The sequence below is a fragment of the Psammomys obesus genome, unplaced genomic scaffold, assembly GCF_907164565.1.
Source record: "Psammomys obesus unplaced genomic scaffold, mPsaObe1.curated_primary_1811, whole genome shotgun sequence".
NCBI lineage: Eukaryota > Metazoa > Chordata > Mammalia > Rodentia > Muridae > Psammomys > Psammomys obesus.
Window position 1 is genome coordinate 16,333,776 of NW_026592510.1, and position 25,145 is coordinate 16,358,920.

At 38.0% G+C, this 25,145-nt stretch overlaps 1 protein-coding gene across 1 annotated transcript in view; it reads right to left on the minus strand.

Annotated features, from left to right (window-relative positions):
* The window catches only part of LOC129681667 (aldehyde dehydrogenase 1A1), a 51,360-nt gene that overhangs the window by 15,668 nt on the left and 10,547 nt on the right, over window positions 1-25,145 (minus strand). The window contains exons 3-7 of the mRNA XM_055613710.1: window positions 11,760-11,900; window positions 9,642-9,771; window positions 8,056-8,117; window positions 6,302-6,430; window positions 4,969-5,082 (exon numbers count right to left, since the gene is read on the minus strand). Of these exons, the coding sequence (XP_055469685.1) occupies window positions 4,969-5,082; window positions 6,302-6,430; window positions 8,056-8,117; window positions 9,642-9,771; window positions 11,760-11,900 (576 nt within the window). The remainder of the gene's footprint in view (window positions 1-4,968; window positions 5,083-6,301; window positions 6,431-8,055; window positions 8,118-9,641; window positions 9,772-11,759; window positions 11,901-25,145) is intronic.

Below are 25,145 nucleotides of genomic sequence, written 5' to 3' on the forward strand. Positions count from 1 at the left end.
AATAAAAGTAATGAAAAATAGAAATAAACAATAAGCAGTCATGTCCTGCCTGAAATTTATCTTCCCTACCTGTCTTTCATACTACCATTTCCTTCCTTTTTGTCTTGTCTTTTATTTCTGACAGTGAATCACTGTATAGCTCAGTCTGGCTTCAAAGCCTGTGAGCCTTCTGCCTCACTTCCCAAGAAGGGGAAGCGGTGTGTGCTACCATGAGAAGACCCTGTAGTACAGTCTTTGCAGAATTTTCATTTAAGAAGTTTCTATTTTCTACATAACATGTTATCCTTTTGAGTTGCCCAATCAGATTAGCAGAAAAATTCTGCTAACATAGCTATCGTGTCTCTTGGTTAAGGGGGTAAGAGCAAAAGAAAATATCTTTTTTAAAATTTTATTTTATTTTATTAATTACACTTTATTCACTTTGTATCCCCCCATAAGCCCCTCCCTCCTCCCCTCCTGATCCCACCTTCCACCCCTTTTTTCACGCATGCCCCTCCCCAAGTCCACTGATAAGGGAGGTCCTCCTGTCCTTCCTTCTGATCTTAGTCTATCAGATCACATCAGAAGTGGTTGCCTTGTCATCTTCTGTGGCCTAGTTAGGCTGCTCCCCCCTCAGGGGGAGGTGATCAAAGAGCAGGGTCAAATGAAAGGGGAGGAGGTCCTCCCCTATCAGTGGACTTGGAAAGGGGCAGGGAGGAGACCAGGGAGGGAGTGTGGGGTTGGGGAGGGAATGAGGGAGCAGGATACAGCTGGGACACAGAGTTAACAAAATGTAACTAATAAGAGAAATAAAAACTTTTAAATTAAAAAAAAAGATAGCAAATGGTGCTAGTCTAAGTGGATGTCTACATGTAGAAAAATGCAAATAGATCCATACTTATCATCCCGCACAAAACTAAAGTCCAAGTGGATCAAAGACCTCAACATAAAACCAGACACGTTAAATCAGTTAGAAGAAAAAGTGGGGGAAACCCTAGAATTCATTGGTACGGGAGACAACTTCCTGAACAGAACACCAACAGCACAGGCTCTTAGAGCAAAAATCAATAAATGAGACCTCATGAAACTGAAAAGCTTCTGTAAAGCAAAGGACACCATCATCAAAACAAAACGACTGCCTACAGATTGTGAAAGAATCTTCACCAACCCTTTATCTGACAGAGGGCTAATATCCAGTATATATAAAGAACTAAAAAGAAAATATCTTAAGCTACACGTGGCAAAAGAATAATTATGAAAGCAGGTTAGAAATGTGAGTGAGGAATAAAGATATATATACATATACACACACACACACACACATATATATGTATATATATATTTATATATATCATATTCAGGTAGACAATATTAAGATTGCTTGAATTTTCTTAGAAAATAAGCAAGCTATATTTTTATTTATTTTTAATTTTTTTTCTTATCAGTTACATTTTATTAACTCTGTATCCCAGCCGTGTCCCGTTCCCTCATTCCCTCCCAATCCCACCCTCCCTCCTTCATCTCCACCCTGCCCCTTTCCAAGTCCACTGATTGGGGAGGACCTCATCCCCTTTCATCTGACCCTGTTTTATCAGGCATCTTCAGGACTGGCTGCAAAGCTCTCCTCTGTGGCCTAACAGGACTGCTCCTCCCTTGGGGGGTGGGGAGGCCAAAGAGCCAGTCATTGAGTTCCTGTTAGAAACAGTCCTTGTTCCCCTCACTATGGGAAACCAATTGGTTACTGAGCTACCACGGGCTATATCCAAGCAGAGGTTCTAGGTTATATCCATACATGGTCCTTGGTTGAATGTCAGTCTCAGAAAAGACCCTGTGCCCAGATATATTTGGTCCTTGTGGAGCGCCTATCCTTTCCCCATCATACTAACTCCCCTTCTTTCATATGATTCCCTGTACTCTGCTAAAGGTTTGGTCATGAGTCTTTGTATCTGCTTTGAAAACACTGCTAGTTAGAGTCTTTCAGATGCGCTCAGGAGACTCCTGTCATAGTTCAATGCACATCCTATCTGTCTTTCTAAACGAGGATTGATCATCTTACCCCATGTCTGCTCTCTTGATTATCTTTTATAGGTGTATAGATTTCATTATGTTTATCATATCTTATAGGTCTATATAAGTGAGTATATACCGTGTTTGTCTTTCTCCTTCTGGGATATTTCACTCAGGATGACCTTTTCTAGATCCCACCATTTGCCTGCAAATTTCATGATTTCCTCCTTTTTGATTGCTGAGTAGTATTCCATTGTGTAAAAATACCACAATTTCTGTACCCATTCCTCCGTTGATGGACATCTGGGTTGTTTCCAGGTTCTGGCTATTACAAATAAAGCTGCTATAAACATGGTTGAGCAAGTATCCCTTTCGTGTACTTGAGCAAAGTTTGGGTATATGCCTAGCAGTGGTATAGCTGGGTCTTGAGGAAGCACTATTCCTAATTGTCTTAGAAAGCGCCAGATAGATTTCCAGAGTGGTTGTACCAGTTTACATTCCCACCAGCAGTGGAGGAGGGTTCCCCTTTCTCCACAACCTCTCCAGCAAGAGCTAAACAGAATTCTCTGTAGAGGAATATCGAATGGCAGATAAACACTTAAAGAAATGCTCAACCTCATTAGCCATCAGGGAAATGCAAATCAAAACGACCCCTGAGATATCACCTTATACCCATCAGAATGGCGAAGATGAAAAACTCAAGTGACAACACATGCAAGCTATTTTTATACTAATTTACTTCCTATACTTTGGTAAAGTAAAATGTTATTTTACCAAAGAGAAAACTGTTAATTTTCTTTTTGCATTCTTTGTGAAGCAGAGGTGACCAGTGTTTGGGAAAATATGTCTTTACAGTGTGGGGCTACAGTTCTATTCTAAATGGATTTTTAAAAAAAACTCTTAATCTCTAAATTACATTAAAATTTATATTAGACAGTGTTCACTGTTGTGACCATGAGAGATTCAATCTATCATTTGCCTCTGGATTGAAAATGGTTCAGGACCTTTAAGATAAATCAGGTAACAAAAGTTGAGAAAAAAAGAATATAGAAGTTCTCACAGTGCATTTGTGTTGGAGTAATGCTATGTCTCCCTCATCGTGGCTTCTAAAATCATGTTATTATCATGTGTTACTTGGGAGTAGTACACCATTGTGTGGCTATCTCCAAACAGATGAGTCTTTGAGACTAGCCAGGCAAGAGAAAGAGATAATCCACAAGGACACACATGCTCATGATTATGAATCTCAGACAGTGGGAACACAGGTGGAAACATTGTTTATTTCACGATTTTCTTAGAACTTCAGAGAGAAGCACCAAGGCAGTGTGGGAACATTGGGGGGGGGTCAGGTGGAAAGAGCCAATGTCCACTTATAAACCAAAACCTGGGAAAATGAAAGATAGTGACTAAGGCCACTTACTGAGTTCTCAAAAGGGCGCTAAATATCTTAATCTACTGGTTCTTACTTTTTTATTATGTAAAATTGAGTAAAACAGATATTAAGAAATAATATCAAATAAAGAAAACTCAAATTTGGCAAAGATAGTTAACATTTTTAGAGGCATAGAACTTAGGAAGCAAGATTGGAATTTGAGCCCACATGTTGCCTGATCTTTAATTTTCATTTTTTTGGGGGGGGCATATAAAAAGACCTCATATAGTGCAGGCCTCAGGGTCAGCTAAGATTGTTGAACACTCATGCTGCTGCTAGGATCAGGACCAAAAGCCTCCAGCTCAAATGGACTGGAGAAATGAGCATAGGTTTTGAATCCAGAAATACTCATTGATTCCCTGTTCAGTGTGTCGGAGGGTTGGGGGGCATGCCTTAGACATCCTCCCATCTTCTTTTTTTTCCCCACAGGAAATCCTGAATACAGGTTTATTGTTTATTTTTTATTATATCTCAGTCAAATATTTTTCACCATGTATTATTTTTCTACTGACCATGAAAAACAAAGAAAATATGTTTTAGAAGGTCAAGAATGGAATAAAATTGGATTTAATCTTTTTTTCAGTTCAATTCTGTGAAGGTTAATAAAATATTAAAGCAGCTTGCTGTGATTATCAGAAAATAAATGTGACCTCAACTCATTATGAAGAATGTTTTTCTTGTTTCTCAGCCCTCAAATAGTTAAAACCATTCAACAATACCTTCAGCAAGTTCCAGCATCCATCTAGCCTCAGATGAGTTTTCCTTCCCTTGATCTCCTAACGTACCTGATGACTGTCTCCATCCTATTTACTTCTTTCAGATGTTGGCAGCTTACTTTTTACACATGTCAAAGAGGGAGGCAGTATCTTTTCGGTTGAATAGCTAATATCATGATAGCCAAGTAGAGTGACTGAAACATAGCTTTGCCTGAAATAGCGTAAGTTCTGGATATTTTGTTTATAATAGATATTTATGAAATATCCAGAATTATATCTTCCAAGCCTATTTCTCCCCTCTACCTGTCCCTTCCTCTAATTCATGTTTATGGGGTGATTCCTGTTTTTCATCTTTGTGTCTATCCACGGTTAAGCCAGAAAACTGAAACTCTCCAGAAGAAACATGGAAAGAAGCAGAAATCATCTTTCTTTCAAGGCATGCTGATTAGGCAGTCTCAAATAAGATGCTAAGGGTGAGCCTCTGTTATTTAATGTTCTGAATATAGAGGTTGTGTTTACATTCATTCACATAAACCACTGTGGTCTAATTCATATTTCTACCATACACATTTCCAGTCATGTGACAGGCTCAAGGGTTAAATTTCTAAGAGATGGTAATAAACATATTGAAAAGAATGTTATCTTTCTGAATTAGCAATAGGCAATTTTTCTTATCCTAAATTCCTACACTTGTGCTTGATAAACCTAATTCAAGGATAGAATAAGTAACAATTCATGGAAGCCACTTTCATTTTAAAGCGTGTTGGCTAAGAAATAGCTGAAGAGAGCATGCTTGTTCTTGCAGGAGATTAGACAATCAGAGATAGGCTCTACCTCTGTTGATCCCGTGAAGGCCACTTTGTCGATGTCCATGTGAGAGGAGATGGCTGCCCCTGCAGTCGGCCCGTAACCGGGGACAATGTTCACCACGCCAGGAGGAAACCCCGCCTACAAGCAGTCAACAGACCAAGAATTTAATTCACAAGAGAGTGGGGTACAGGATTGGAGCACTTTTCTTATTTCAACATTATAAGTTTTTTTTTTTTTAACCGAGAAAATTTACTTTAGTATTTATTCTTTATTTTTACAATTTCTTTTCTTCGTCCATATGAAAATGTACTCAAAGGTGATAGTATTGAGAAATACTTTCTTCCAAAACCAAATATTTCATCAGTGGATCATAGTTCCAATTATTAGCTGTGCCAAATGTCAAAAGGGGGATCTCATTGAAGTAGGATCCAGCAAAATATAATAAAGTATATAGACAGCAAAGCTGAAAATCTAGAGGTCAAGTGTTCAGTATTTTACTGTTGACGTTTTAGGAAGGGCAGCTAAGTTACAAATCCCTAGAGGCACTGTTTGATCAGTAAAACATTACATAGGCAAAGCCTCTCTTTACTTTATGAAAGTGAAAGAATGATTCCTATCCTACCAAAAGCATCAAGGACAGAACTACCAGCTTAATGGACATATTAACATTTCATTGCATTTGAATCAAAATGCCTCATTTTGACAAATTTTTGTCCATATTAATTTGAAATGAAAAATACCTTAAAGATATAGTTTTACATTTCAAAACTCTAAGTTGCCCTTTTAAGTTTTTGGTGTAATATTTGGACAAAACACCAGTTGTTTTAAAAAGGTGAAATCACATTTTGCTTATCTACGTAAAAGTGTCATGTACTCTGCACTTTACAGGACCAAAAATAAAGATGAAGCTATAAAAGACAAATGAATATGAACAACTGTATATATTCTTTGCAGTATATGACCCAATATTACAGCAAGCAGATTATCCCAATAGCTTCCAGATTTCAGCCGTATTAAAACTAAAACAACAGAAGGAGTTTATAGAAGCAGCCAGGCCGGTTATAATGGCAACAGTGTTAACAAGTATATTAGCATTTGAAAGAATGCTGCATTTCCTCCTTAATTATGCTCATAAGATATGAACAATATAAGTAACAGGTTACAAGGTGACTGCCTGTAAGCCTCTGATTTGTGTGGACACGCATTTGTGCTGACAGAAGGCCCAGCTGACATCTCTGCTCTTGTCTTCTGCATGACCGGGCAGGAGCCACGTATGAACAGCGAAGCTCACAGTCCATGTGAATGAGGCTTATGAGGAATCCTGAATTAGCCTGCGTATGTAGACCGTGGAACTTACCTCTTTTATCAAAGATGCCATATGAAGAGCAGTGAGAGGAGTTTGCTCTGCTGGTTTGACAACCACTGTGTTCCCACAGCTAAGGGCAGGCGCTATCTTCCAAATGAGCATAAGCATTGGGAAATTCCACTAGAAAGCAAGGTTGAACAATAGATTTTTTACATTGCCTCAATCCTCAGTTTCTATAACAACCTGCCTTGGAAGACGTTGAATAAAAACTTATAAGATCTGTCTACATATCTGATGCATCTCACTTAGGATTATTGCTAAAAGCAGCTAGTAAAGGATAAATGTTCTAAACTAACCATAGAGAAGGGAACAGAAAAAGACTCCCAAATTTAATCATGTCCTGTTATTTTGAATTCTTATTCTACAAGAAAGACATTATTTGATATTTTTGTGTAATTAAGCATGTCAAATAAAAGATAAAATAACTGATAGAAGATATGACATTCTCTTCCTATATTTTCCTAGAGACCAGTTATTAAATTTACCTAATTTTAATACCTTTTGGTATATTTAATGTTTAGGAGACTTAGTTTTTACTTCTTGGATCCTGCAGACTGAAACCAAGCAACGGATATGTTGAATTTGTTTTCCACAACAGAGAGCTAGGCTCAGCCCAGGACAAACAATATTGTTAAAAGCAAAGGAAGTTCACACTCAAGAGGGTGAATGCTTGAATTTCAGATCCCTGAAAACCTATTGGCCAATTGTAAAAAGTAAGGTATATGACTGATTCTCTACTTAGGCATTCCCTATCTGTGAGTCTGAAAACATTCCTCTCTACCCTAGATGGATGTCCTCAGAACTGATGGAGAAACTCAAGGCTGGGATATAGGTCACATCTGCCTACCATGTGTGAGTCGCAGGTTTAGATCCCCAGAACAATAGAACAAAACAGGGGAAACTAATGTTTAAACTTATTGAATACTACTATCTGGTCGAGTAATGTAGATATGTTTGCGTGTTTTTAAGCCTTTGAAGTAATGAACACTTCCATTAAATACATTGATACATTCAGTCTCATTAAACAAGAGTCACTGTCATTCCAAACCCTCAGAACACATCACTATATTTTCCTTTAGCCTTTTAAATTATGTTAGCTGTATCTGGCCAGTGTCCGGTATGTTAGAGGAAATCTGGTTCCATCCAGAGCATGGATGAAAGAATTCTTCTGACAGAAGAATTTTGAATACCCCACCCTGCCTATCCACAGGTAGAGTACAGGCCACAAACTTCTCCAGTTGTCACAGAGATGATTACTTCCACATAAATCAAAAGGTATTTTCTAGGATTTGGACAGTATTGCTGCTGCTGCTGTCCATGGGGAGGAGTCTCAAGGAGAAGACAGAAGTGAAAAGGGTGGCAAGGCCTGCTGTGTTCACTGAAGTGGAGTCACGGCACAGATGAGCCATAACGAACCTTTGTCATACACCTATACAGTACAGCTCATGAACGCAGAACAGAGAACGATTTCAAAAACCACCCATGCAGTCAACACTTAGGGCTTTTGTGGTAATGACGAAATGGTGTCAAAGGCTACAGAGGTACATGAAGGGGTTTCTGGACCAGCTAGCTCATAGTCAAGAAGCTCAGTTATAGGACAGTGAGCTTCAGGCAGTCATGCTTGTTGAGTTTACTTCACACACAGGCATCACATCAGCTTCACTTGTGTGGGGATGGGATTCATCACCAGATCACTGGAATTAGATCTTTATTTCTGTCATTGAGAGTCACGATGGAGAACTTACAGGGATGATCTGGCCACACACTCCAATAGGTTCACGTCTTGTGTAAGTGAAAATGTCTCCATCTGGAAAACAGAGCAGACATATCACTCATTAAAGGCAAATTGGCTGTGCAGGCATGGCAGGGTGATGTGTGGTTGATATGAAAGGAGCAGCACAGTCAGTAGCAAAAGGGGAACAAAAGATCTATCTACAAGGTTAATACCATTAACAATGGAGCCCACAATTTGAATCTAAAGATGAATCTAAGTGACAAGAGGGGGAAAGATCTGATAGGCAGTTAGCTCCATTTCTTGTATTCAAAATGGCTGCCTTCTACATCATCTGTTCACAGAGTGGTGCAGAAAGGAGCCAGGAGGTGAGATCCCCTCTGGGTAAGGGCTCAACCATGTGCAAATGTTTCCAAAATCTTATATTTCCCAAGAGCGTGAACCTTTAAAATGGTAAGTGATTTAAAATAGTAAAAATGTAAAGGCTTTCTACTGACTTGAAATTGTTGGTGTTTTTCTTTGTTTGTTTACCTACCAAACATAAATGGAATGTTTATTATCTAAGAAAACAAATAAAATACAAACTACAAACAGACAAAAACATGTCTGATATGAAACACGATTCTTTTATACCTGGATTTGGCCAACTCCTGTGCTTACTTTGATATGGTTTTTCTGGGAATTTTGTTGTTCTGTGTTTTGTTCTGGCTTCCACAGGAGCCTACTGCTACCATAACAAGTGCTTTTTCTGTCAAGACCCACAGGTTACATTAAACAGCTTCATGTATGTTTCCTAAGAGTAGAGTAAGAGCCAAAAAACAGCCCTGTTCGTGGTAGCCCTGTTGTCTCCTTCTGATCTTCTAACTTCCTGATAACCCATCCCTCAACCACTTAGATTAGAAGTATATATCAGGGACAAAACTGGAAGTAGATTATTTGAGTTCCTGACATCATTACTATTACAGACATGAAACTCAGCCTCTACTACATTCCCGAATTAATTCTTTCTTCACTTGAAATATTTTTCATGCGTCTGTTGTGATACATACACACTCAACTACTTGTACAAACACTTCCATACAAACTTCATAAGTCAGTTACTATGAATAGTGTCCTCTTACTTTTCAGATTTTGAAACACATTAATATAAATTAGTTTGTTCTGATTACACTAAATTTAAAGGGTCCCTGAGTAGCATACTTGCCTCTCTCTGGACCATATGCTTAAACAACTTATATTGTAGGAAGAACATAAATGTTGTTATGGAAATGAAGCTAACATAAGTAATTTCACTGTTCAGCTTTGAACATTTTGAGCTCTTAGACCCTCACTTGAATTTTAATTGAACGTATGATAATTTTCTTACCTTAATGCTCTCTATACTCTCCATAGTTTTATTTTCTGCATAATTAATGATTATACAAGTTTAAAAAATGTTGATCCTTAATACAACTTACTTCTGTAGAAATGTGTTTATTCAAGGTTAAGGAGAACATAAATTTTCTTATTGTTTGACACCTTTATCAAGATTTTAAGGTATCATCTCTGTAATGGTGGCCTTGCCTCTATCCCCATCCTCATTATGCTCAGTATACTTACCACTTGGTATTGTTTGTCCATGGATCTTGTCAGCCCATCCTGCACAGTACTTCAGTGCTTTAATGCAGCCTCCCATATCCCACAAGTATGCATTGGCAAAGATTTTCCCACCATTGATTGCCTCCATTGTCTGAAAAGCCAACACAAACCACAGTCAAGAATTCCAGCAAGAATAGTGGATTAAGAACATTGCTTGGTGGAGCTGAAGAGATGGCTCAGAGGGTAAGATTATGGTAAGGTTGCTGTTTGAGAATACCCAGTTCAATTCCCAGCACCCACGTGATAGCTTATAACCAACCATAATAACATGTGATATGCCTCCTTCTGCCCTCCGAGAGCAGCAGTCACACACACGGTGTGAACACACACATGGAAGGTAAACATTCATACGCATGAAGTGATTTAAAATAAAAAGGAAGGACCATATGCTCCTGTACATATGAGGAGCACAAATGGACACAGAAGTTTACTCATAAGAGTAAAAAGAGGATGCAAAGTAGGTGGTAGGTGGCATGGGGAGCAGTAGAAGGAGTTGGTACATAGTTCTGGGTGGATATGATCAGTGTCCATTTTATAAGTGTGTGGAAAGCTATAAGAATAAAAGACAAATTAAAAGTATATGTGGTCAATATTTCAATATGTAAGAGAGCTTTGTAATTGTAAGGAACCTCAGACCTTTTTGATTAGACTCCTCTTTTTAAAACAGGGTTGAAGATCTTGTTGATAGCCACATAGAAAGATCTTTGTACGGGAAATAGTAAGATTCTGGCTGTCTGGACTTTGAGCTCTTTCTGTCACAGTCTGAGTTCCTTCCAACAAAGAAATATCTAAGTATGAGGCACAGTGTCACAGGTACACAGCCATGAAAATGGCTCCCAGTCTCCTTGTCACATAAGACTTCCAACAGGATCGTACTTTGCCGTTCAACTCTAGAGATAATTTAGTGTATGCAACCATTCTCAATGCCTGAGTAATCATTGTCATATTCCTCCCAGATAGAAAGTCTGTTCATCCAAATGTAACTCCTACCTCCTTCACCATGGATTTTCCTCAGCAGTTTTCAATGACAACCCTGCTGTGTCGGTGACACAGGCAAAAGCATTTCAATAGTCACAGCGTAAAGTTTCCGACTTCCTGATCTGGTATTGTAGTGTCTTCCTTCCCTCCCTTCTCTTTTCATGCTGACTATAAAGGTCTACTTGTAGTTCTACATTCTATGAGGTGATGCTAATGCTCTTCTTCCTCCAATTTATATGTCCACTCCCCCAGAATCTACACCCTTTGATTTTGTATGTCTGTTCTTAGTTCTCTGTGACCTTTCAAGCTGACATGGGCAGTTAACACTTTTCATGCCACAGACAAGTGAGAGAAGCCAAGTTTTGGGAAACTGCTTTCTCTCTGCAGAACACTGAGGATGGTGTGGCTTTCTTGCAGCAGCTATTGATTTAATTTCTTTCCTATATTTAGAAAATTTCCATATATTTTTGAAAAGGGTGATTCTTTACAAATAATTGGCGATGCTCCAGGTAAACTGAAGATAGTAAGACATAGTTTGAAATCGACCTGGGGACCATGCTGTTTCCAGTTGGCTTTACTAGAACGCAGGACCCAGAAGACAAGAAAATGCATTCCCAAGCCATATTCTATACTGAGTTGTCTATCCACAGAAATGAAAAAGCACAGCACCCAAAACGGAAGGATGATTTTATTCGATATTAAACCCGAATTTTGTTTTGTTAATTCTTTTACACCTGTGAAAACAAAAAATGCCTCTCTTTCTCCTGACATTGTGCACAGACATCTGGCAGCAGAAGGAGCCATTGTAAAAAAAAAAAAAAAATTGGATCAAAATAATTCAGATTTATTCAGATTTATTTTAGAGCAATATTTTGACACTTTTAACAGACTCATGAACGTTCTCCTAAAGGACGTCAGGATGAGTAAGTTTGAGAAATCAAGGACATGGTTAGAGGAACATTGTTAAGGGCTCTAGGGAGTTCAAGAAAATAGGCAGGATGTCAGTGTGCTCTCTTGGCCAAACCGATTGGTCAGTCCAAACAGTGAATACTCCTGAGAGCCCTCCAGTGTATCCTGCTGTTGGTACTGGTTAATACTCACAGCCAGCAGTAGACGATCTCTTTCTATTAAGTCAGCCAGCTTGTTCAGCAGGCGCCCCCTCTCTGAAGCATCCATGGTGCGCCATGGGGAGCCAATCTGGAAGGCCTGTCGTGCAGCCTTCACGGCTTTGTCAACATCTGCCTGGAAATCACAGAACATTCAATTCAGGATATCCAAAACACTGGATGGACGAATGCAACATCACAACCAACCAGGACACTATAAACCTGTAGACTAGTCCTTACAAACAGAAGCTTGGTCTCCACTAGCCCAAAGTCCAGAACACTGCACTCCAGTGTGCTGGAATGATTTTTCTTGAGTAATATTTAGAATAAGCTCCATTGTCTATCAAATAGTTAAACTCCTAGAGTTGAGATACTATGTTTTAATATTTGTTACCTTAACTTATTGTAATGGGATGCCTAGTGTTCATTTGAAATAAAGTTCTAGTTAATTTATACATATTAGTTCATTTGATTCAGAAATAAAGGAGATGATCTCCTTTACCAAATTAGGGACTAAAGTACCAAATTTGGGCACACTCGCATTGTATCCAATTGGAGAGGAAGGCTTATTGTATACGTAGTATATTGGCTTGTATGTGAAATGGTAACTATAGGCTGTTAGAATATTTCAACACTTGTTGCCTAGGTGTTAGCACTGTTTTGAGAGGTTGAGAGACCTCATGGACACTGGGATTAAGGGGGAGATGTAGAGCCACATGACATGGCATATGTGTTATAACCGGGATCCCTTGGCACTTTGAGATCTCTCTTTCTGTTTTCTAGTCCAATGAGACACTAGGAGTTCCTGTTTATCACACAGCTGCCACTATGTTCTTTTCCTTGCCTTCACCATCATGATAGATTGAACCCTTTCGAACTACAAGCCAACATAAATCCTTCTTCCTTAAAGATGCTTCTGTTAGCTATTTTATAAGACAGATAAGAAAAGTAACCAGCACTCAGATCCTTCCTCCTCCTATGGACCAGCTCTGCTAGGAATGAGTGCACATTTATAGTAACAGCCAAGTTATTATTCACTTTTTCTTAGGAATGCCGTGAGAGTGGACAGGGTGTAGAATATCTAAAGGCCGCGAAAGGTATCTGTTAGTCGGGATCCCATACTGGGCCCAAAATACTTTTCTCCCCACAGCAAAGCGATGACATGTAATTCACAGCAAGACATCCACAGCTAGCCAGCCTCCCTGTACAGCCCACTCAGCCACTTTAGGTTATTCACCAACTCACCGTGATATCTTTCTCTTTGCTACATTTTCTCTGTTAGTAAAATGCGGACCAAATTTCTCCCATAATATTATTTGGAATGAAATGAGCTAATATGTGTAAATGCATGAGAATATTATTTCAAATAAGATACTCGGTGTGAAATTAAGATAGGAAAAAGTAATAACTACTAAAATATAACATGGCCCTGAGAGATGGCTCATTAGTAAAGTTCTTTGCTGCCATGCCTCATATTCTGAGTTCCATACCCAGGTTACATGGTAGAAGAGAACCATCTACAACCTGCTGTCTTCTAACTTCCACGTGGATTCATGATACCTGTACATACACACCTGTGTATGTTTGTAAATAAATCTTTTAAATGTAGTTTATTTTTAGAAAAAGTCTATAAGAATGGCCTCACGTGTAACTCCATAAATCCTACAGGCCAGCTGATCACATCTTTATTTAGGAAACAGAATTCTTCTAGAGAAATAGAACAGCAGAAAGAAAATGGCCATATATTTTGAATTAATTATATTTAGTTGGACCCCAGGTTTGACTTTACCTTAGGAAGGCATGGAAAGCCAAATTAATTTCATTTTCTTCCAAAGCATTCCCATAAGATATCCAAGACTTACATGTCTGCAAACTGAGATGTAAATAAACCATTTCGTTGTACAGATGCTGCTGCACTTATGAGAGTTAGAGTCTGAAAATTCCGTATGTTAAAAGCATGTTTTGCACGTCACATATGGACCATCAAAGCTTACCCTAAACGACTTATATGGACTGTTTTCCATGCCAAGTATTAGATATGCCATTTTATGTACTGAATCCAGGATGCTGTGCTTTACAGAATCGGTGGCTTACCCATGGGATTGTGTGGCTGACGGGCAGGCCCACCAGCATCCCAGCACTCTACTGTAGTACAAATCAGAAGCCTGGAAAAAGCTCAAATTTCAAAACAAAATGTCCAGTTTCTATCAAATGTGTGTTGCTTTCTAGTCTTAGAAAAGTTGTAAAATTATCAGCCCAACTGCTATAAATCGAGAACAGTCTGTATTTATAAATGGTACAAGAAGAGCCTTTATAAAAGTACATTCTGGTTTAAAGAAGTCACTCAATGCTTAAAACTACATACTGATATTCTTTTGTCAATTTCTTTGAAGAATAATGAGTATGTGGAATTAAATATATATAGTTATTGCTTTATTCCATTGAGAACAATGTATATTTTAGGCATCATGTTAATCATATTTTTGCCTATATTTTGATGTTGTTTTGTTTTACAACACGTTTTCTAAGCTTTTCTTAGGAATATGAAGAGAGCACTGTTTGGAGAAGAAAAAACAATCATAAAAGAATCTGAGCTTTCTCACATGATCTGTGGATACCATGGCTTTTACACACACACACACACACACACACACACACACACCCCTCTGTGTTAGACCCATGAGATGCAGCTCTTGCGTGGATTCTTCTGCTCAGTGTTATGTTATTGACCTTTGCCAAATGTGAGCTGTCTTGAGCTTCCTGCCTTCCTCTAAGGGTGGACAGACTAAGGGTTTTGAAACAAACCTTGCCATTTGAGAATCCCTGCTACAACAAAGCTGTCATAAATAATTTCGTTCTTATGTTTATATCTTTTAGACCATGGCCCGCCTTCTCTCATATCATGTATTTAATTCTTCAGTACCAGAAAGAGCCTAAAAATGGTGAATTTTCAGTGAAACAAACATTCCAGCTTTAAATTCTGATTTCTCCTTTTAACCACGTGAGACATGAGGTACCCAAAGATGCATCTATCTGTATAGCATTCTCACTATAAGTCAGCTAATGATAGGACAGTGAGGTGGAGATTTTGTTCTGAAATAGTCACAAAATTGGAGTAACATAACCAAACATCACCTTATCATATTACAAATAAATGAGCTTTTCTCAGTATCCAGAAAGAACTGTTCCCTAAGACCTGGAAAGGTACCCTAAAATTACAGATGCTAAACTTACATATAATTTGAATACAACCCACAAACCTTTTAGGTGAACTCTAGTTTACTTCTGATACATAAAACAATATTAGGTAAATAGTAGTTATACCCTATTATTTAAAAAATAAGGGCTAAAAATGCCTGAGAACTCAGTATCCACACAGCTGTGATAGGCCTCACGACATCACCTGTGTCAGCAGCTACACATTCTGATCCCAGGGTGGTTTAATTTACCAACATGAAACTTGTGGACGGATGTGGTCCGCTCTATTTTAAAGTAAAATACATTGTTTGAGGTTTATTCCTCTTTTTCAGGAACAACAGCCTCACATTTTCTATGTGACAGCCGTGCTAAGTGCTCACTAGATGGAGACGACTGTGGTCCTACAAGACATCCCAACAGGAAAGTGGCTACAGCATCCAAGTCCATTTTAGCACACCCTTTCAGCTTTCTTCTCCCACTACTGAACGGGGCTTTGTTGTGTGCTGTTAGCAGCTTTCCATTCTTTATCTTCCCTTCCCGCTATCTCTATAAGGCTGCCAGGCTAATATCCTTCATATAATTTATCTTATCACTTCCCTGTTCGTGTTTACACCTGCTGGCTTCATTCACAATTTTAAGGGAAAGCCTCTCTTCGGTTTCCAAGATGCAGCTTTTTCTGGCTCCACTTTACTTTCCCAGACTTCCTGTTTATGTTTCTCCTGCTAAGTCTGAACCATCCTTTTTCATCTCTGCTCTGGAAATTCTTCTTGAATAGAGAATGTTCTATCAGCATGTCCCTTGATTTTTCAAAGTCCTATGCATTTTTTCAAGGCCTGGGCCAATGTGTTAAACTACCTCAATAATTACCAGACACCCAGCTCAATGGCACACACTAATTAAGAGCTTGTTACTCATAGTCAGGAAGGAGGCCAAGTTCTTTATTGGCACTGTTACTATTACAGACAGGTATCATAAACCTTTTCTATTTATGATGGCAAGGAAATGGAAGCAACTTCAGCATCCATCAACAGAAAGATAGAAATGTGGTTCACATGGAAAACAGAATACTCAGTTGTAAAGAAAAATGAAATCAAGAACTATGCATGAAAAGGACTAGACTTAGTATGTAAAATATTAAGTAAGGTCGCTCAAACTCAGAAAAAAATAGAATGTGCAGATCCCAGATCTATAATGCATAAATGTTAATATGTGGACAGTTGTAAGTGTTTTTATAGAGTATCATTCATAAAGGGATCAAGAAAGAGGAATGGTAGCAAATGAGGCGACACAGAACACAGGCAAAAGGACACTTGCGTCATGAAAGAGGATAAAAGCTAACTCTTTTTTATTTTTTTTTAAATCTCAGCTCTGTCGTAGTCTTTCGTGTTGGATAAGCCCACAAAAGTATAGTTGATAGTGGAAAGTGTAAAACCCCAAGTGAAGTTTCATGGCTTCAAAATGGCCCTTCTAACCTTCTATCTGTGTAGAAGTTCACTGAGAGGCATCGTTTGGGGATTGAGCAAATTTTTGCTTGAGTGGTTTACTTTAGCTATGTGGTGTTTTTCTCCATGAGTTCATGACAGGGAAGTGATTTACAAAGGAAAGGGAGGCTTTAGGCTCCAGACCGAAAGGCAGGATCTTCATAGCCCCAAATTTACTATTATGGTTAAGCATCATGTACCTTGTTTTGTAGGTAGATTACGCTTGTGGAAGAGCAGAAAGTAAAGCTGAATTTCTATGTGGCCTCCATTTTCCCTTCTTTTACCTCAGCAAGGCTCTCTAACAAAGCTGCACTTGCGTCTCGGTCACTGCTCACTGAATTACAGACTGTACTGTTTCTTGCTATTTGTAAATGCACTTCCCATATGCAATCACTCTTTAGCTCTCTTGTAAATGGAACATGTTATGTTACTATCAAACGAAGGCATGCATTATGCCATAGGTAGCTTACTTTTATTAATATTTATATAATGGTCATATTTTAACTGATTTCATTATGCAACGAAACTTTTGCACTACCCAATGTACTAGTCACATAAAAGGTTTTTAATATGTTTCCATCACTTGAAAGCTGTTGTTTTGTTTATCTTAACTCAAAGACTAGTATTTCCAAGTTTTCTTCTCATTAGTAAGACAACGAGATTAACTGAGTTTTTTTTTTTTTTTTTTTTTTTTTATGATCAAATCCTGTGGCCCAAAGAAGTAAAATATTCCAGTTTTAAGTCCGAACCTGCAGGCTGAATGTATACAGACAGTTTGTATGAAGTGAGAAAGTAAGAACCTCAAGACTAGTTAGGGAGTCTGTGTACCTCCACCTCTCCTTGAATACCCCATATTAACTTCCATCAGAGACGGGAGAGAAAGCAAATAGCAATCAGACAGACTAATTTCCCTTTACACCTGTCTGAAGCACTTACGTTAATGGACGTTTAGTTTTGTCTCTCCAATTATCGATTAGCTCAGGGCCTAGGATTAGCGAGCGGTTCCTAAAGGAGCCACTGAGGGGAAAAGAAAACACTTCCCACCCATGGGCATGCATCTGCTCTGGCCCCTGCCCCACCCTTGTGATACCATGAAAGGTAGGATATGGCCCATTGGCAGCCCTGCTTTGCTTGTGAAAGGAATTTCTGAAACCTTTTTAGCCTGTGACCTAATGAATCAGGGCAGCATATCAGGTTTCTGGTGGCCCTGCACTTTGCCAGGTTAGAGCCTTTCTGGAAGCCACGCTAGACACTCTTCACTACATTCCTCACAGTGTTCACGCATCAACAATTCTAAGATAATTTGCTTAGTAATAAAAAAAGAAAAAAGAGAAAAGGATGCATTTACGGGAATGTGGTAATGATAAGCTCTTGCTTATCACAGACTGTATTGCTGACAATTTTCTTAGAGGAATCATTTGTCCAGCTAACCAGACTGGTGCTGTGGCCTGACTTACAGCTTGGCTGGCTACGAATTAGTGTCTTTGATCTGTTCTACGGGAGGGGCAGTTGTCACTAAGCGCAGAGCAGATCAGTGCTCACTGGCAAGGTTGCCCATAAGGTCACCAGCTTTCCCTTCTGCACCTGAGGGTGAAGGTAAACCTCAGGGACTACCCCAACAAAGGTCCTTTGCTTGCCTCAAAAGGTTAATACCGACCCCAGCAGAGAATTTTGTTTTCCTGATAAGCCTAGTCCCATTGTTAAAGCAAGATGTCCCCTAGGAGCTAAGTATTCAAGGTTTCAATGTTAAAACATCAAGAATTTGACCTTTTGTTAACTTTCATCTACAGATTCATGGTCTGGAGCATCCTTTTTTATCTACATGGGGAAGGCACAGGCAGCGGCTGGGCTCTTAGTTTGTGTATGTTTATATCTCACTGTATGCGTGGTTTATTTTTCTATTTCTTCCCTTACATTCTTTCTGCAGATACTCAATGAATAGGGGTGCCATTTAAGGTAAAATCATACTGTGTGGACCTCAAGAAATCTCATGGAAAAAGCATTTGTTCCTCTTTTGTTAAATGTGGTGAACACATTCTCAGTTCCTGCTGGGATTGTCTAAGAGGCTTCTGGGTCACCTGTGGCAAACAGCTGTGGATGGTAATTATCTCTGTTTAAGTTTGGCTCTCTAGGAATCCATGAAGATGCACCAGAGGCTAAACCAGCCCCAGCCATCGCAAAGAAACCCATACTTCCCGTTACGCACCTGCCGCCATTTCAACAAATGCATCACAACACACAGTGGAGAAGAGCCAACACTTTTCTCATAGAGAAGCTGAAAAACTACAACAGGAAGAGTTAGTTTACAGCCTTCTCTTTCATGATAAACAAAAACTAACTCAAATGAGCCAACGACCCTAAATAAAAATGCAAAACTATTATTTTACTGACGAAAACTGGGAAAAAATAATGAGAAGGGAATGGACTACACAGTGATTGTTTTTTATTTTTTTGGAGAAGTTTCCCAAACACAACTATTAAAACAAAAATTAAATAAACCTGTGTAGTTTTAAGTCATAATTTTGCAGAACAAGGGCGTCTGCAGGAGGAAATGTTAGACTGTTTACCTGACAAATATTTGTTTTCCAAGCTTTATAAGGGACTAATATAAAGCAAAATCTTCTAAATAATCTAATCTAAATGGAGATTATAATAAAAGGTGTATAAATGGCCAACAAGAATATTAAGCTATGGTTACTTTTCTAGCTATTGGACAAACTCCAAACAAAATGAAAGTTGACTGATATTCTCCTACTCTAGTCCTAATGATTATTAACAAAAATCAAAACACAAAAGATACTGTTGGGATTGTGGAAAAAATAACCTTATATACTTTAGTGGAAACATGATTTCATCATTATGCCAAATAGCATAAAGATTCCTCAAAAAATGAGAAATACAAGCTGGGTGTGGTGGTGCATGTTTTTAATTTCAGTGCTCACAAAAGCAGAGGCAGGCAGATCACTGTGAGTTTGAGGCCAGCTTTGTCTACAAAGCAAGTCCAGGATGGCTAAGGTTATACAGAGTAAGCCTGTCTCAAAAAACAAACAAACAAAAACTTGCAAAAAAAATGAGGACCTCAACTCTACCTGTAATCTCAGAGGTAGCAGTTATCAAGGACTACCAGGGACTTTCAAGCCTGTCAACACTGGAGGCAAACAGATAGCTAAAGGACAGTGTAAGAACACAACCAACAAAATCCAGGGCAATATGGCACCACTAGAACCCAGCTATCCTACTACAACAAGCCCTGGATATCTTAACACACCCAAAGCACAGAAAAATGACCTTAAATTTGATCTTATGAAAATGATAGAGGCCTTTAAGGAGGGAATGAATAAATGCCTCAAAGAAAGTACAAGAAAACAGGTAAAGGAAATGAATAAACCTGTTCAAGACCAGAAAAGGGAAATAGAAACAATAAAGAAAACACAAATTGAGGCTATCTTGGATATGGGAAAACCTAGGAAACAGAACAGGAACTCCTGATTCAAGCATCACAAGATGCTTGAGTGCCCTACAAGACTACAAGAGATGGAAGAGAGAATCTCAGGCATAGAAGATATGCTAGAAAAAAAAATCAGTCAAAAAAAATGATAAATCTGAAAAGTTTCTAACACAAAACATCCAGGAAATTTGGGATACCATGAAAAGACTAAATCTAAGAATAATAAAAATAGAAGAAGGAGAATATTCCCAGTTTAAAGGCCCAAAAATTTTCTTCAATGAAATCATAGAAGAAAATTTCTCTAACCTAAAGAAAGTGATGCTTATAAAGGTAAGAGGTTTACAGAACACCAAATAGAATGAAACAAAAAAGGAAATCGTCACACCACATAATCAAAAAACACCGACCATACAGAAAAAAAGAAAGAATATTAAAAGCTGCAAAGGATAAGGGCCAAGTGACATATAAAGGCAGACCTACTAGAATTACACCAGACTTCTCAAAGAGACTTTTAAAAGACAAACAGGACTGGGCAGATATCTTCAGACCCTATGAGACCACAGATGTCAGCCCAGACTACTATACCCAGCAAAACTTTCAGTCACCATAGATAGAGAAAACAAGATATTCCATGACAAAATCATATTTAAATAATATCCTTCCACTAACACAGCTCTAAAGAGGATACTAGAAGGAAAACTCTAATACAAGGGTAACTACATCCATGAAAACACAGGAAATAAATAAGTTTATACCAGCAAATACAAAAGAAGGGAGGCACACATACTCAGACTATTGCCACCAATATCAAAATTATAGAAATCAACAACCATTGGTCATTAATATCTCTCAACATCAATGGACTGAATTCCCTAATAAAAAGACTAACAGAGTGGATGTGAAAATAGGACCATCATTCTGCTGAACACAAGAAACATACCTCGGCCACAAAGAGAGCCATTACCCTAGAGTAAAGGGCTGGAATAAGTCTTTCCAAGCAAATGGGCCCAAGAAGCAAGCTGGAATAGCCATTCTAATATCTAATAAAATAGACATTAATCAAAATTAATAAAAAGAAATTAGAAAGGGCACTTCATACTCATTAAAGGAAAAATCCATGAAGATTATGTCTCAATTCTGAACATCTATTCCCCAAATGCAAGGGTACACACTTTTGTAAAAGAAACATTACTAAAGCTTAAATAACATATTGAACCTCACACATTAATAGTGGGAGACTTCAACACCCTACTCGCACCAATACACAGGTCAATGAGACTGAAACTAAAAAGAGAAACAATGAATTATGAATCAAATGGACTTAAGAGATAGCTAAAGAACATTTCACCTAAGTACAAAAGAGAATACCTTCTTCTCAGCACCACACAGAACCTTCTCCAAAATTGACCATACACTCAGTCACAAAGCAAGCCACAACAGATACAAGAAGATTGAAATAATCTCTTGATTCTTATCAGAAAAGAATGAGAAATATATAATTTATATAACCTATCTATCCTAATTCTAAGTATATAACCAGACATAATAAAATGAGTTAAGCAAAGAGACACATCCACTCTTATGTTCATTTATGAATTATTTATATTAGTCAATATAGTAAATTAATTCAAGTGCACATCAGGGGATAAAGGAATAAAGAATGAAATGTGACATTACACAGGTGTAATGAAGGTGTAAGAAGAATGAAATCCTACCTTTACATCAAAATCATGACACTGAAGGACATTATGCTAAAGCGAATTAAGCCAAAAAAATAAAAAATAAAAAATAAAGAAAGATTCTGTATGGTTACAACTAACCACTGAAAGTCAAACTGTAGATATCAAAGAAGAAATGTACATTATTGTGCTAATTAGAGCATAATATGAAAAGTGATAAAGGGTGAATATTGGGTTCAAATGATTGTTGGTCATAGCCTCAAACATAGAGAGCTGATGAACGGGTGAGGAGATGAAAATGTAATTATCATGATCTGATTATTATCCGTAGTATACATATATTGAATTATTTTTGTTCTGGCTTATAAATATGTCATTGTGTTTTATTATTTGTTTGTTTATTTTTGAAAGAGAGAGGAGCACTGGATATCCTCAAGTTCACTACGTAGGCTAGGCTGACCCAGAACGCAGAGAGATCATCCTGCCTCTGCCTCCAGAGTGCTGTTTTTAAAAGGTATATAGCCCATATTTAAATGATAATGATAACCCTTGAGAAAAAATGCAAATTATTTATATTCATTGTTTCTAGAACTCTGTTTGCTACTCCATCCCCGGCTAATAACACTAGCATTATCTGAAAAATATTATGGAATGCCAGTTCCCAGGCTCATTCTAATGTGGAAAAGTATTCTGGGAAGATAGGGAATCGGTACTTTACAGGCTTTCTAGAAATTGTTATGCAAACCAATTCTCAAAATCACTGTGCTATGTCAGTAACTAGGTGAATAAATACTAGGTTCCCAATATAAACAGTGTGTGTTATATAAAATTTCAAAGCTTGTTGGAATAGAAGTTTCCTTGATGTGCATAGTTTACTGACATCTGATGATATAAAAGAAGATGCATTATTGATCCATAAATGAAGGGGTTTTCTCTGACTTGACCTTTATATATTTTCTTTACCCATCTAAGATTGTTCTTTTCTTTTTTTACATGAACTGAAATAGGAGGTAAAAGAAGGTGACATAAATGTGGAATGCATGATCTCTCACTTTGGGTGGCTTGCCAGGATGTGTTTTAGAAGATCACACTGGGGCCATGTCCATAAACAGTGATAAGGCATCAAGCTGTGTCTGAGAGAAAGTAGGACACAGACCGGAAGTTGAAAGTCTGTTGATGAGGTAGTCTGGGTATGAGGCCATAAACAAATGTAGCATTATGAAGGTCCCTTACGATGGACTTTCCCTCTGAATCAAAGAGAAGCAGAGGGAAGACATTCCTGTGTGTGAAATCTTTCGTATGTGTAGAAAACGGACACAGAAAGCAGCCCACAGAGGATCTCCTCATTCTCTATTTATTTCTTAATCTTTAATTCCCTACTACACTCTGAGGCTTGGTCTTTGAAAGCCCTTGTCTAACTTTGTGCCTATCTTACTGTAATCTGAACCTTTAGATTCCACAAACTCTGCAAATGTTGTAAACCTAAGATCCACGGCTATCTGAAATATGCCTGTGTGGCTCCATAAATATCTTAATATTTGTGATTGCATGGAATGAGGCTGAGCTGATAAAGGGTGGAAAGTGACAGGGTCATGTGATTGCCATTTAGCTGAAGCCCAGTGTCAAGAATGATATAATCCTCAGGTTTGCAGATTTCATCTTCCAGTATATTATTATTAATAATAATTTTTATCTTATATTACAGAGATTTAAATCTTAATTTTTTTTCAATGGTTACCAGTGGGGAATTTTCTTTTAAAGTAGACTTGAAGGCACACATACTTTTACATAATGTGTCCAGATAAAGATTCTGAAGGCTTTCTGGTTCTCATCAGTGTTCAGCATTTTAGCGCTTCATTGTTACTGTTATAATGAATAACAACACAGTGGAACAGTTGTCCCGCCATCAAACTAATCCTGCTGAACACACACTTTGGCTTTTGGCAGGGCACTGATGCTGATTTTGCAAGCTATTAACAGTGTCAGCTTGGGTAAATTATTCAGCCTTGCTATTCTTCCACTTTGTTCTCATCTGTAAATTTAGTTAGGAAATAGAATCTTCCTTTCCCCGTTATTAGCCACAGTGTAACAATCTTTAATTAGATAATCAGTCGGAGTCATGCTTTCGCTCAAATTGAGCAGGACTGATAAATACTGAGTCAATGGTTGTGTCTGGAAGGTCCCTGTGGGTGTTGGTGTTTTGGTGTATATATTCGTGTAGCACCCAGATGTGGATGTCTGGTGTCTTCTTCAGTGTCTCTTCATCATGTACTTTGAAAAATAGTGTCCCATTATATCTGGTGCTCACCAGCTGACAAGATCAGGTGGCCAGTAAGCCCCATGGATCCACATCCCTGCCTCACCTGCTCTGGGCTTCTACACATCGGTCACTAAGTTTAGCATTCTCTTTTTTCCAAATCTTTTAAATTATTTTACTTAGTTTTGTCAAAAGTGTCACATAAGACAGTAAGATAATTTATAGTGATAATATTAAAAACAAAAATGGTATGAGACATTGTATCATCAATTTAGTAAGTATGTGATTCCAAATCTTCTTTTCTCTATTTTTAATTATGTCATAATTAACATCTTTCTGCATGTAAGTTTTTCTATGTCAGCACTTCCCTAAGAGAAAATTTCTTGCCTATAATTACTAGGTTTACTAGAATAGAGACTACTGATCAAACATTTTTCTGTAGTTGATGCAAGTTTACATCATGTTTTCTGTTTGAAAACTTTGTATAGCAAATAAATAAGTAACTTTGGGAATAATATTTATATTAATCTCAGTGTATATACAAATATCTTTTGGATAAATGAAAAAGTATTGGAAACATTATCATATTTGACTATAATCAATGATATAATGTAACTTCATCTCAGGAACAACAGCAAAACAGCTCTAGAACTCATGGAATGCAACTCACCAGTTACCACAGTCACGCTGAGTTTGTCTTGGAGAGGCATAACCCCAAGAACTACGTGATCTGAGGACTTCATGATGTTATGAGTATAGACCTGCTTGTTACCCTTATAGTCACCACATTCCTCAGACTATATGAGTTGTGTGAAAACACTAAGGGAGCTTCCAGCCCCTCACTGAGCAGTAGCCCTGGCCCCTACAAATAGCAATGCTTGATCTCTTTCAGGCACTGTTGCTGGAGCAGATTAATGATTTAGTCACCACCATTAAATAGAACCTACAGATGTAGATTGTTAGCAATGACCACTACCCTTATAAAGAATTAGAAAAAAGAGATTGTTTAGCACGGTTAGATAAAGATGTTTTTGCTAGTGGCTCTGACATAAAAAAAAAAAAATCATAGGAAAAACAGGTTATTTAGAAAGGTTAAGTGAAGATGTTTTGCTAGTGGCTCCGATGTAGAAAATCTTAGAGAACAATCTGAAGTTCAGAAAATTCCACTCTTAATAATAAATCCAGGGACATTTTAAGGTTGTAACCAAATGTAGCAGTGGCTGATGTGATGCTCTCAAGCAGGTCGGGTGCATGAGACAACAATTGATTTCCTTCTTGTTTTAGCCCTCAGCTTCCGAAATGACTTAAAAAAATAGTA